The sequence below is a fragment of the Anneissia japonica genome, unplaced genomic scaffold (assembly GCF_011630105.1).
Source record: "Anneissia japonica isolate Jap-2015-1 unplaced genomic scaffold, ASM1163010v1 scaffold343_len330904_cov94, whole genome shotgun sequence".
NCBI classification, from domain to species: Eukaryota; Metazoa; Echinodermata; class Crinoidea; order Comatulida; family Comatulidae; genus Anneissia; species Anneissia japonica.
In genome coordinates this window covers 228,736-242,371 of record NW_022749212.1, presented here as the reverse complement: position 1 = coordinate 242,371, position 13,636 = coordinate 228,736, and the positions used below count along the sequence as shown (strand labels likewise).

Here is a 13,636-nt window from a genome sequence, read left to right as displayed (position 1 = left end):
ATATATATATATATATATATATATATATATATATATATATGTACACCGTAGTTTCCCGCGAAATTGGCCCGATTTTAGGGGGTGGGATTATACCCGGAAATACCCCTGTGCATGAACAGAAAACAAGTTGTCTATTTTAGCCGCACCTGTAAACACGATTCTTCAGACTGTGAATTAATGATCCGATCTGCACACTGGGCAGGTCTCTTAAGGGACGGACTGCAGTGTTGTCTATTTTGGCCGCACCTGTAAACACAAGTCTTCAGACTGTGAATATATATAAAGGAAAACAGGCAAATGGGAAAACGATGAATTCGTGAACAAGATCGGAGATCTAAAGATACAATGTCTACCGTGTATCAATGGCGGCCCGCTGGATCTCAATAGAGATTTTTTAATTATATAAAGGAAAACAGGCAAATGGGAAAACCCATAAAACAACAAACGGCCACATAATGCAAAACTATTTAAAATTAAAACGGAACAGTAGAGAAAATCCGATCAGAATGACAAAATAAACTAAGCATCCACTGGAAGGAATACCAATATCTGCAGACAGATCCGTTTCGACCTTCCAGGCCTCATCGGTGCAGCTAGGATATAGACCCAAACGACACGTTCGACCAGCTTAGGTTGGGTTGCATTCACACCTGGGTTGTGTATATATATTGCCTTGGTTTGGCTCTGTAATCATTAGTGGTCGTTGGACTAGTTTGGGCCCTACCTAAGCTGGTTGAACGTGTCGTTTGGGTCTGTCATTATACCATTCTTTTTTATATCAATTTATCATTTCACATTAAATACAATTTCTGATATCAGACTTTTTCAATATATAATGGAATATAATAAATACAAATACATGGAATTTAATATGGCTGCTAAATGACCTTGACCTAAAATGGTTGTCATAATGACCTCTGATGAAATAGTTCCTATCAAAAATTGAATTTTGTGAGCTTATGTATATTTTTGCTGTAAAACACGACCACTTACAAACTATTAAGATTTTATACGTATTTAACAGAGAAATGAAATTGAATGACTTTAAATGACCATCTCACCATGGCACAAGTGCTATAAATCCTTGACCATGAAAATATATTTTTAGACATCATAATTCGTATTGGAAGTTGTTTAAAAGCCGATATATTGATAAATATAGGTTTTGCGTGGCAGCCATTTTGAAATTTAAGATAGCTGCCAGAATGAACTCGAATGAAATATTGTAGTTCATAGTAAACATTTTGAATTCTGAGAGCCTGGGTATGATTCTAATGTAAAATTTGACAATTACGTAATTTTAAAGATACCATACGATATTTGACCTTGAATGACATTGAATGACCTTACATAACCCATTTGTGGCAATCTGACCAGGTCAAAAATGATATGGTGGTATTCCTCGATCATATAAACATACTCTTAAACATTAGAATTATAATTCCAAGTGGTTTAGAAGCGGAGATATAGATAAACATAGGCGGCCATTTTGAAATCCAAGATGGCCGCCATAATGACCTCGGATGAGGTGGTTCCTACCAAAAATTGAATGCTATGACCATAAGGAGCATGTAAAAAAAAATTGGTGCTTTTGTCCGGAACGTCCACATCCATCTGCTAAGCTGCCGGACTAATACTCGTGTGGATAGTTTACTGTATTTATACCCTGACATGTCCCGAGTAAGATACTGTTTCAACCAGCTAATTGCACTAAGGACTTTTATGAACAATTAACTTTATAATAGTATTGAACACAACAAAACTCATAAAGATAACCTATTTTCATGTAATCTTAGAATGCACACGCCATTCCTACCTAAATTAATGGTGACGAACGCGAGATCAGTTTTGAATAAACATGAGGAGATTAGCATTATTAAATGAACAAAATTACCTGATGTTTTCTGTATTGCTGAATCGTAGATAACTCCTGACACAGCATGTGAGCGCTACACTATTAACGGCTATAACTCGTACAACAAATGCAGAATTATAGACCTGGTGGTGGAGTTCTGACCTACATTAAGGATAATCTTAACGCGCACATCATCAATGAGATGACGTACCAGAAGTAGTATGGCTACTTATTAAACATCCACGTCTTCCAAGAACTGCGCCGTATATTGTAGTGGCGAATGTTTATCTTCCATTTGGACACGAACTCACCACTGGTAGTCTGTTTGAAGTGTTACCGCAACATACCAAACATCGATGTTGATGATTATCAAGCTACTGAAGGGACATTTCACTGTTCCCTGGTTTGATGATAATCTAAAATGGAAAGGCAATACCTATGCGCTTTGTTCTAAAGTTAATCGTAAATTCTTTTTGATATGGTATCTTAAGAGAGCTGGTTTCAACGCTTCTAAACCTGTTAGTGTATATAAGCGTTATGTACGTAATTCTGTTGAGTACTGTGCTCCACTGTGGCACCCTGGTCTTACTCAACAGCAAGGTAAACAGATTGAACAAGTTCAGAGGCGGATATGTAGGTGCATCCTTGGAAAGCAATACATTTCATACGATAACGCCTTGGACGAGCTCAAACTTCAGAGGCTGTCTGACCGTAGGGACAAACTCTGTAGGTAGTTTGCCCTAGCTGCCTCTAGGTCTGTACGTCACTTACAATGGGTTACTCTAAATGACAAATATCACAACATGGCTCTTCGAAGTTCAAATAAATATAAATTAATAAACTGCAAAACAAAGCGTTTCCTGAATAGCCCAATCCCATATATGACTAGAATTCTTAATTCTCACAAATGATCTGTCCCTGTGGTACCTCTGCCCCCTTTTTACCTCTTTCGGTCTAGGCTCGTCCAATATTCAATTCTTTTATTGAATTTTAATGTTTATTTAATGTCTTTTCCTTCTTTTTGGTTTTTTAAATGTATAGGCTTTAAAAATTTGGCGTCACAATTTAGTTACTACTGATATGAGCAATCTTAAATTAAACTTTTTTATAATTTTTTTATGTTTTAATATGTTTGATATGAGAATAAAAGATCAGAATATATATATATATATATATATGTGGCGTATCCACGACGGCTAATTGCGACACTTCACGAATGAATCTTGGATTACGGTTGACGATTGGTTCAGAATCCGTGATTGGTTTCACCTTGTCAGAAATAACAGTGTCAAAGTAGTATCTCCAGTCAATCTACAGAAAAACATGAACACGAATAATACATACCTTTTTCACTAAACTAAATTTAATTCAAATATTATATTGTATATTCCGTCTTTTGCCGGAATAATGTTAATAATAATAATAATAAAAATAATAATAATAATAATAATAATAATAATAATAATAATAATAATAATAATAATAATAATAATAATAAAAATAAAAATGTTATAAAATAAGCTGAAAAATGCACAATTAAATCGGAATGCTGCAAGCTAATAACCTTTTTTTTTGGTCTTACGTATTTGATGAGGTTTTTCTCCAGACTTTGTTTTTAGTTTTTTGTTTTGTTTTTTTTTTTTTTTTTATTTAGAAGGAAGTATAATATACTATATTATAATTAGTGAATTAGTGGATAATGAATTACTTGTAAAGAACTGCAATATTAATATGTATTCATCTAAAAATATAAATATAATCAAACAGTCCTCTGTTGTATAAACAATCTAGTATTTGCGAATGTTTAACTATTATATTATTATCTAATTTATCATTGTATATTTACAGTACCATAGCATGACATTAATTTCATGTATTAATATTCTTACTCTTTATTTTATTTATTTATTTACTAAATTACCCATTGAATGAGTATAATAATAATAATAATAATAATAATAATAAAATTGTAATTATATTATTATTATAGTAATAATAATAATATTAATAATAATTTTTGTAATTAGTATTATTGTTATAATTGTTGTTGTTAGGCCTACAGGACTTCGTAGCAAACAACAACACATTCTAAACTATTCTATATTATTACCTGTCTCTTATACACATCTCAATAGTGTTCATGATTTAACAATTGCAGAGGTTTCTAAATATAACGACAACGACGCAATGCAAATGCACATTAATGACCTTATTCAATGGAGTAACAATAGTCATATGAATTTGAATCGTAAAATAACAATGACAGTTTGTTTTAGTAAGAAAGAACCATTGTATGAACCGGTTTTTATTGCTGGTAACGTTTCAGATACTGTTAATGAAATCAAATTACTTGGGGTTATTTTACAAGATGACCTTAAATGGTCAGTCCATGTTAACGCAATGACTGCTGAAGCCTCACCGAGCATTATTTATGCTGTCACCTTACTAAATTTGGATTTCCTGCCCCTAAACTTGTGAATGTCTATATTCTATTTGTTCGCTAATACTCGAAAATGCATCTAACTCAGTATAAGTTCAGAACTGAATGTTTTGGGAAATTCGCCTGTTCTAAGTACAGTATTATCAAACGACCTAATCTGCAATAACTATAATTGATTTTAAATTATTAACTTGTATGTCTCTATTGTCTTAAACTGTCTTTTTATGTTTTTTGCTATTGTCTTTTCTGTAATGCTTTTATTTTATTGTCTTTTGATGCTTTCATCTTGTATTGGTATGTTTTTTTAAATTATTATTTAATTGTTTTTTTTTTTTATAGCTTTTAATACTTGTTATATATCTGTATGTTAATAATGTAATTCAGTTTATTCTGCAAAGCCATTTTATTTTTGAATAAACCAGATCTAAATTGAATTGAATTGAAAGGACAACTCTCCCAGGCATAGTAGCTAATACCGAAACGCACCTTAAGATTGCTTACTTACTTTAAGTGGGTAAAAAATTGTCTGTAAGAATAGGCTTGAGGGAAACCCATGCCAAGGCGGTGTTTCAATTTACATCAATGAGAATATTCCGTACAAAGTTTGGTCTGAACTTGATACCGATTTTGAATCTATCTTGATTACCATCCACCCAAAAAAATTACAACGTAATATTGCTAACATTTTGATTGGCTTGGTATACAGGGGTGACGCTACGATTTGCCTGACCGGGGCGGGGGGATGCCCCCGACGAGGGCTCAGATTTTGCCGACGAAAGCAAAGTAGGCGTGGTGGAGCTTCGATTAAAAGGTTCCAAAAATGGTCCAGGGGTGAAGCCCCCAAACATTTTTGCACTTTCGGAGTTTCAAGGGCTGTTTTTTTTAATCGATTTTAGATTCTACTGATCTAGAAAATACATATACCTTTTTAATTTCTCCCCGAAGAATTGTGTTTTTTCTTCCAAACAGGAGGTTGGGGGTGGGGTAGCTCTCCCTGACACAGACCCTGGCCTTCCGACCCCCCCCCCCCCGGCTGGCGCCATTCCTGTTGTTATAGGTTAGGGGTGGGGAATTGTGGACCCTTAAGAACATTCGCATAAATCAAACAATAAGGAAGTGAGCTACAAACCTGAAAGCCCCAGACCAAAATGATTGGAATGTGTCATGTCATATTAGCAGTTGTTTGGATTTTACTTGCAGCCGTCTTCCTGACACAATGTTCCTGGCGGCTGGTGATTCCGATCGGATATAGGACACCCAACTTACTAAATATCCACTCAAGCAGATAGTTTTTGAAGTTTACGCGTAAAACCGGACTCCTGAAGTTAAATCGGGGATATTGAGTGAATTTAAAAAAGTTGCGGAATAAGGTTAAACGCAAATCGAAGTCATTCCGCTCTAAACATTACAGGAACAGTTTAAGTAGATTATTTGATTCCGATTCACAATAATGGTGGAAAGGCATTAAGCATTTAAAAAAAAAATCTGACCAATCTAATAATCACACCCTTAAAGCAATTGCCAATGAACTGTTTGAGGGTAATGATTTGCTCTTAGCCAATTAAAACACCTTTTTCCAATCTTTAAATAAGGATTTTAAACACATAAGACCTAGGTGCAAACCCCGAAATTGTGAATCGACCCTTCAAATATCATCTAATCATCGAACCATTAGTGATCGAAATTCGTAATGTTAAAGGTTTAAGGACCTGGGACATTCCCTGGATATTCAAAGGCAATTTTAATACACTTTTGAAGCCTTTTTGTGCAATTCTAAATTTCAGCTTAATGGAAGGTTATATCAACGATATTTGGAAGTTGGCAGACGTACTTCCTATCCCAAAGTTATCGCCGCCTAAATCGATTGAGGATAATTTTCATCACTTCATCCGTCGTAAAGGTTTTTGAGAGTATCATCGGTGACCTTATCTGGAAACAGATCAAAGATAACATTTTACTAACTCAATTCTTGACGCTGTTTCCCATTGGTCAACTCCGAACCAAAAAAATAAAAAATAAAAAAAAAACTAATTGAGATGAGAATTAGCAATAAAATTTGAAAATCAAAGTTTGCTCTGTTTGTCTGGAATCATATCCAGTGTGCAATCATATCCAGCGTGACCCATTCGAAGCGGGGTTACAATTTTCACGATTTCTTTTGTTGGAATTTGCATATTGAAGACTTATACTCGTTTATTTTTTCTAAAACAACTACGTAGAGCATGGCTGGAGAACTGATCCAATTTTACATTATTATCCGCCCTCTCATGGAGTACGCCGTTCCTGTTTGGGGTACTTGTATAAAATCCCGTGTACAATCCATAGCCCTAGAAAAAAATAATACAAGGAAGAGCGCCTCGCATTATCATCCCCTGGGTTAGTTACAATCAAGCCCTAGCAATTTCTGATCTCCCCGACCTCACCAAACGCCGCAGCCGATACAATACTTAAAAAAAAAAAATTAAACATCCAACCCACAGACTGCATGATCTCTTGTCAATAGAACTGGCTATTAATTATCATTTTAGGAAAATAAATCGGCTACTACTCACCAAAGTTAAAACAGAAAGATCTAAAAAATATATATATTTTTAATCATAGTATTTTAAAACACTGGTAATTTCGGGTGCGCCGTTCAGTGACCAAAGTATTTTGTAACTTTGTTTTAATTATCTTTTAGGGATTTTTATTTTTTTAACTTTTGAAAGTAATTGTAGAACTTTTTATCTGCGTATTTATATTTTCTGCAATTATTGTTCTACTTCAATTGTTGTAGATTTATATATCTTGTCAAATTGCAATAAAGATAAGTTTAAACTTGAATTTTAATTTGAAAAAGATCCAAGTATACTGAACACTTTGAAGTACGGTACATAGGAAATAACGCACAAGGTCCATACGCAATAAAGAATCCCCATAAGAATTATATAAACGAATTGCTTAAATCTGATAATAATAAAAGAAAAAAAAAATAGTTTTTGTTTGTAAACGTACTTCAAACCTAACAAATACATTTGTGAATTCGGTAAACTATACCGTTTCATCGAATATGCATGATATTTTTATGGTTTTAACACTTACTTCACTTCAGTATATATTGATATTAATGTTGGGTTTAATTACAGGGATCCGCCTATTTGTAAACATCCAATTTACAAATTATCTGATGCGCTGCAGACGACATCGTTACTACAATCTCATTTTGACTAAATTCTGCGCCAGGTCTAGATTTTATTTCTGCTAAATTATAAAAACCAATTGCTAGCACAATTGCCTGTCCTTTGTGGAAACTTCTTCGTACGTCTTCATGCACTGGCACTGTTTTCTGGGACTGGAATTGTGCAAACACCGTACTCGTTTACAAATCTGATGACAAGCCTACTATGTTTATCTATAGACCAGTTTCATTGTTATGGTTGATTTGTAAGATTTTGGAAACTTATTATTCACAATGTAAATTCATTTGTTGATGAGTATTGTCTGCTTTATCTCAACCAATACGGGTTCATTAAAGGCAAATCATGCGTGACTCAACTTAATGACATATATTTTTAATGGGCTAAACTGCTTAAAAACATGGCTCTGCTGATATTGTCGATACTGTATTTTAGACATGAGTAATGCGAATGATAAAATGTCAATCAATATCTTGTTATGTAAACTTGTTACGAATTGTAATATTCATGGATGTCTATGGAAATTTATGTCATCATGGCTCATTGATAAAAAAAAAAACAAAAGGTTGTTTTTAAGGGTTTCACATCTTCTGCCCTTTCTGTCAATTCTGGGCCGATTATAATAATTTTATTTGATAACGATGTTTCCCATAATGTTGGTGTGTACATGAACAGTGATCTAAATTTGAAATGTCATATTGATAATGTTATCAAACGTGCGACATGTTTAATTTGTTCGGTTGTTCACCCGATGCCATGTCTCATCTTTACAAATCGCTTGTTCTACCGATCTTGATAAAAGGACTTCTTGCATGGAGACCTCAGTGTCAATATCATGCAACTCGTCTTGGAAAAGTACAGCCGAGAGTCTCCAGGAGAATTATTTGTGGTCCCATCAATTACAATGATTGACTTATTACTGTCAACTGGCTTTCTCTTAGAGACAGACGACTCACTACTATGATTTCATTTACTTTCCATTGTTTCTACAGGTTAACACAATGCAATAGTATATTTTTTAATAATGTTCAAGTAAATCCCCAACAGTTAGAAACTTTAAATATTATTATTCATCAAGTATATTTTACTAATGCTTGTAAATTTTCACCCGTTAATAGTTTCCAATTCAGTTGGCTTCACTACCCTCCGAACTCCAGGATTCTGCCGTTACACGTTCCTTTAAACCTTTTTTTTTTTAAACTAAGCAATTTTTATTGACTGAACGATAATTTGGTTTAATTATTGATTAATTATTTTTCTCTTTCGTGGTTTTGATCTTACTTTGAAAGTGTATGTACTTTTCATATGTTTCTTTTTTCTTCCTTTTTTTTTTTTAATTAATTACTGTATCTCAAGATTGTATTTATGTTCTTTTTTTAAATATTTGATTATGCATTATTTTGGATATTTGAATAATAGCATTTTATGTGTAATTATACTTTCTTATATATCACTCCTTTTTCAAAAATGTAATTTTCACTATATTGTATCAATTGTCAATTCTTTTTAAAATTGTTAATGTCTCTATAAATAATTGCTTGCCCAGATTTTGATAATCGTCATTTTCATTGTACCCTGTTTCATGTTCCAAGGGCTGTGGGAATCACATGTGGTGTTATAGTGCTTTGTTGCAGCTCCTGGGCCGTTTGTGCTATTAAATAAATAAAAAAATAAAAATAACCTGAAACTTTTGACCTACAAATTATTAAACGTAAACAAATATAATTATTAACAAGGCCTAAATTGTTTTCTCTTTGACTGGACCTCCCACTCAGCCTAGAGGAGAGGGTAGGGAAGGATAGCATCGCGAAAGAAAGAACTGCAAGGACCTCATTCTAGCCTTGACGATAACAAATACGGTTTTGATTTGACAACAAACACACTTGTTTTTTTTATCAGATGATGCATAACATGGCCGTGCACATGAGCGAAGAGAACTAGGCCGATGAATCGAGGTTCTTTTCATGGCTAGCAAAAACTACTTTATTCGCACGGACTGTTTACGTTGCCAGCACCACCACATTAATACATCTGTATGTTTTATGGACCTTTATGTAATGTGTATGACGTCATACACAACGCGGATGTAACAGAGGGGACGTTGATGTTCACACCTGAGTCGTCAAATTTACCATTCCAGTCCATGATTGGTTGATATAGGCTTACACAATGTGGAATATGGAGAATTTTTGCAATCTACCTATTGACGGCGACGAACACATACAAAACCCATTCTAACAGTAAGTAATAAAAAAAAACCCAAAAAAACCAAAAAAAAACCATACAATTTCCTTTAATTTTCCTAAGCCTTCTCTTGTATATATTGCAAAATCAGCCACATTGTATCACGAACGAAGGCCCTGATAGAAAGACAGATGACATCATAATTCACTCAAAATAATACCATAAGCCATTTCTTTAAGAGAATAGGCAAAAAATAGCATTGTAACTAAATAAAAAACATAACAAATGAATACAATTTCAAAAGGTCATAGAAACAACTAAAATACATTAATTACGGGTGGTAATATCTGTCGTTAAGGTAGACGTGCATATGTAGACCATGAGCCTGCTAAAAACCGACAGACACACATACACACACGCACACACACACACACACACACACACCCACACACACACACACCAACACACACAAAAACAATTAAGTAAAAAAAAAAACCTTCTTCGGGAGGTAATGACTACAATTAATGTTAAACAGAATATTGATGATATTAGACACATAGAAATACACAAGTAAATAAATACATAATCAGTTACATCACCAACACCATAAAACATCGCTATCCTATCGCCAACATCAGCATCATTATTTTATACATTACGATCACCACTATTTGTGTGTGATACATCTGAAAGTTTGCATTACCTTTAAAACGTTCATGTTCTTGATTTTAACAGCGCCCAATCTCACCAGATGATCATCGTATAAGTCAAAGTCACTACGATTCCGAAATAATTCTGCATGTTCATTTCTCCCCTTTAACCTCATCCATTTAACAAAAGCAACAACCAATATGTCGTAGACAGCATCAGGGAGAAAATCTGTTGGAGTCACATATATCGACACCGTCTGTTTTTCATCCTTCTTTACTTTCAAGCCACTGCCGTTCTCATCATTTTTCAATCGAGAAGGAACAATGAAGGTTCGGCCACTTTCCTTAGTATCCTAATTACAATGAGTAATGAAAATTCCAACAGTTAGTGCAAATTATAAAAAAAAAAATAGTTTTCTATATTTTCATTACCATTTAAAAAAAAAATAGTTTTCTATATTTTGTCTTGTTGTAAAGATTCATACGTAGTGATTATTATATTAAATACACCGTTTTGAAAACGTCTACGCTACGAATGTTTTTCACTTAGTATAGTGCTTTCACAGGACCTACCGACGTCTTCAGTGTTTTTAAATACTTTGGTCAGGCTGCTATTGTACAGCAATTTCATATGACGTCATAGGTGATGATGACGTCAAAGATCAAACTGTGATATCAGTTGAAAAATATGCTACACCAGATGATCACAGTCATTACAAACACCGAAAGTGCTATTGTTTGTACACAAAATTTGTAGCGTAGACGTTTTTAAAACTGTGTATTTAATATATAAACCGCTACGTATGGATCTTCGTAATTGTATTAGACGCGATTTCAATATTTTAAAAAGGAAACATCAGGATAAATGGAAATCACGTGCAGAATTAATGGTATTTGATATCCGGAAAATGTAGATGTTCATTGAAACAAAACAACTCACTAAACACGCCATTTTGAATGGTCGCCAAAAAGTTTGAACATCTAACTAACGGGAGAAATAACGCTGTTATTTCTGCAAATAATAGGATGACACCTAGAAATAGTGTGAAAAAGTAATAGAGGTTAAATGTGTCATCTGGAGAATTGTATCAGCATGTGACAACAAGGCAGCAGAATTAAGGGATATGGTTGTAAATGTTGTTAAGGAACCGATGAAGGATGATGGTATATTGATAATACCTGCTGATAAGAGAAAAGCTACGGTGGTGATGATGCTACATCGCATGAAGAGAAAGCTTTAAGCTTACTTGAAGATGATACTAATATGCCAAACTAACAAAAAATATCCCATTTAGAAGTTTCAATCGACACTTGATCGACACACCACTTAAAATAAGTGGTGTGATTGATGTAAAACGTATTGAAAAATCTATCAAATCGTCTGTAATATAACAAAATTATAGACTGGTAAAGTACACAAAACTGGAGCCCCACTCTGAGACGAGTTATTCTAGTGCCTAAGCCTACAACATTTGATGGGTTGTTACAATACTGGAAACAAATTTGCCCATTTTGCATGGTCATAGGGCATGATATGTGGGGATACCAAATCTAAGCTTCTGGAATTCTGATTTGAAATCTGTGACCCTTGACCTTAATTGTAATATCTTTATTAAAAAATAAAATTGCCATATTCCTGAACTCTTTAGTGTATTGAATACATTTTAATATCAAATCTCTCAAAACACATAAGTTATATTTGCTCTAATACACTTTCGTGCATGAAACTCAATGCTTCTCGTGATTGTTTATAACATCTTGTTTTATGGCAAAAATATGAAATGGTCATATCTCTACAACGGTCTATAGAAATTACTTCGGTGTCAAATTGTTTAAAATGACATACATTTCTATTTCCTCTAATACAACTTTTTTTCTATTAAAATAAATGCTTACTGAAAAATTTCATAAAATTGTGTTTTTGGGCAAATACAGCTAAAAACTATAGGCTATTTCTGAAAAATACAGTTCATTATTAGGCCTTGACATAACATGGCATTATGTTTATTGAGATTCTACAGTAGTGACTTTTGGCATAATATTAGAACACGTTGTAGGTGTACAAAATACAAGATACTAGAAATATGATTTGGCATATTGTACCTTGACTTTTGAAAAAAATAAAAGTGTCATATATTCCTAATACTTTGGTCTATTCAAATGATTTTTGTGTCAAACTGTTCAGAAGACACACATTATTACTTTCTCTAATACACCCTTTTCCATAAAAACTAATGTTTACTTAGAATTTCTTCAAAAGCATGTTTTTGGCCAAAAAAAAAATGAAATTATAATATATGAAATCAAGAATCAGTGGTCTCGCCAGTTATATTTTAGCGTTCCGGGACCGCCACGCTTTGGCGAGAAAATGAAATGATTGCCATGCTTAGGCAAAAATTACGAAGACTGCACTACACCAAAAATATCAGCGCCACTCTAAAACATAATGTACAGTAATTTTTATTCAAAAAGTTACCAAAGTGAGGCACTGCAGGCGATTTCACAATGTTCCTATGGTTCCATATCCTTGAGTCGCATACTGTAGTGTAAGGCACCCAACCTAACTTCATGAAACATAATCTCTTTGTACGCCGCCTGTCGTGTAAAAACAGACAACAGGTAGGTAGGATAAATAAGACTATCGTAATATTTAATGATTTTACGAATCGATGAAGAAACATGACGTTAAAAAAAATTGCTGTGTATATTTTCCGATGCTGTAGCAGTTCATCAGCCTTAAGACCTGCTATCCTGGGCTAACTTCCAGGACAGTATTTACTTGCTCTTCTTGTCGTTGAAAGCTATCACGTAGCAAGATCCCTGCCTCCGCAAACCTTGGTTGTCCATGATAAAATAGATTAACATTTTGCATTATTCTAAAGCTAAATCATAATGACAAATGTACTACGACTGAAAATATCAAGTTGGAAATAAAGTGTTGTTACTGCTTCCCACTGACAAGAATAAATTATTAATGCACTGGAAAGGCCCATTTCCAATAACTAAGAATGTAAGTGTAATGGACTACACTATTAACTTGGGAACAAGAGAAAAAACATTTCACGCAAATCTCTTAAAGAAATATTATCAGAGACCTGTAGAACCACTGGTGGGTAGCATTCTCGAAATGTCGTGTGCTGCGATAATAAATGAAGATGACCTTTGAATGAGGAAAGTGAGAGAAAAATACATGAACTCCATTGACTTTCCTGTAATGGTTCGACAGGAATATGTAGTTGATGTATATGTTGGTGAAGATTTGACTACGGAGCAACAAACAAGTTTGAGTGAGCCTTTGGGTCGTTTTGAAAACACACTAACAGATATGCCC

General features: G+C 33.9%; 1 protein-coding gene across 1 annotated transcript in view; it reads right to left on the bottom strand.

Moving 5' to 3' along the window:
- Positions 1-13,177, bottom strand: part of LOC117121032 — a 37,963-nt gene extending 24,786 nt beyond the window's left edge. The window contains exons 1-2 of the mRNA XM_033266128.1: positions 13,085-13,177; positions 10,359-10,658 (exon numbers count right to left, since the gene is read on the bottom strand). Of these exons, the coding sequence (XP_033122019.1) occupies positions 10,359-10,658; positions 13,085-13,177 (393 nt within the window). The remainder of the gene's footprint in view (positions 1-10,358; positions 10,659-13,084) is intronic.
- Positions 13,178-13,636: the final 459 nt, after the last annotated feature.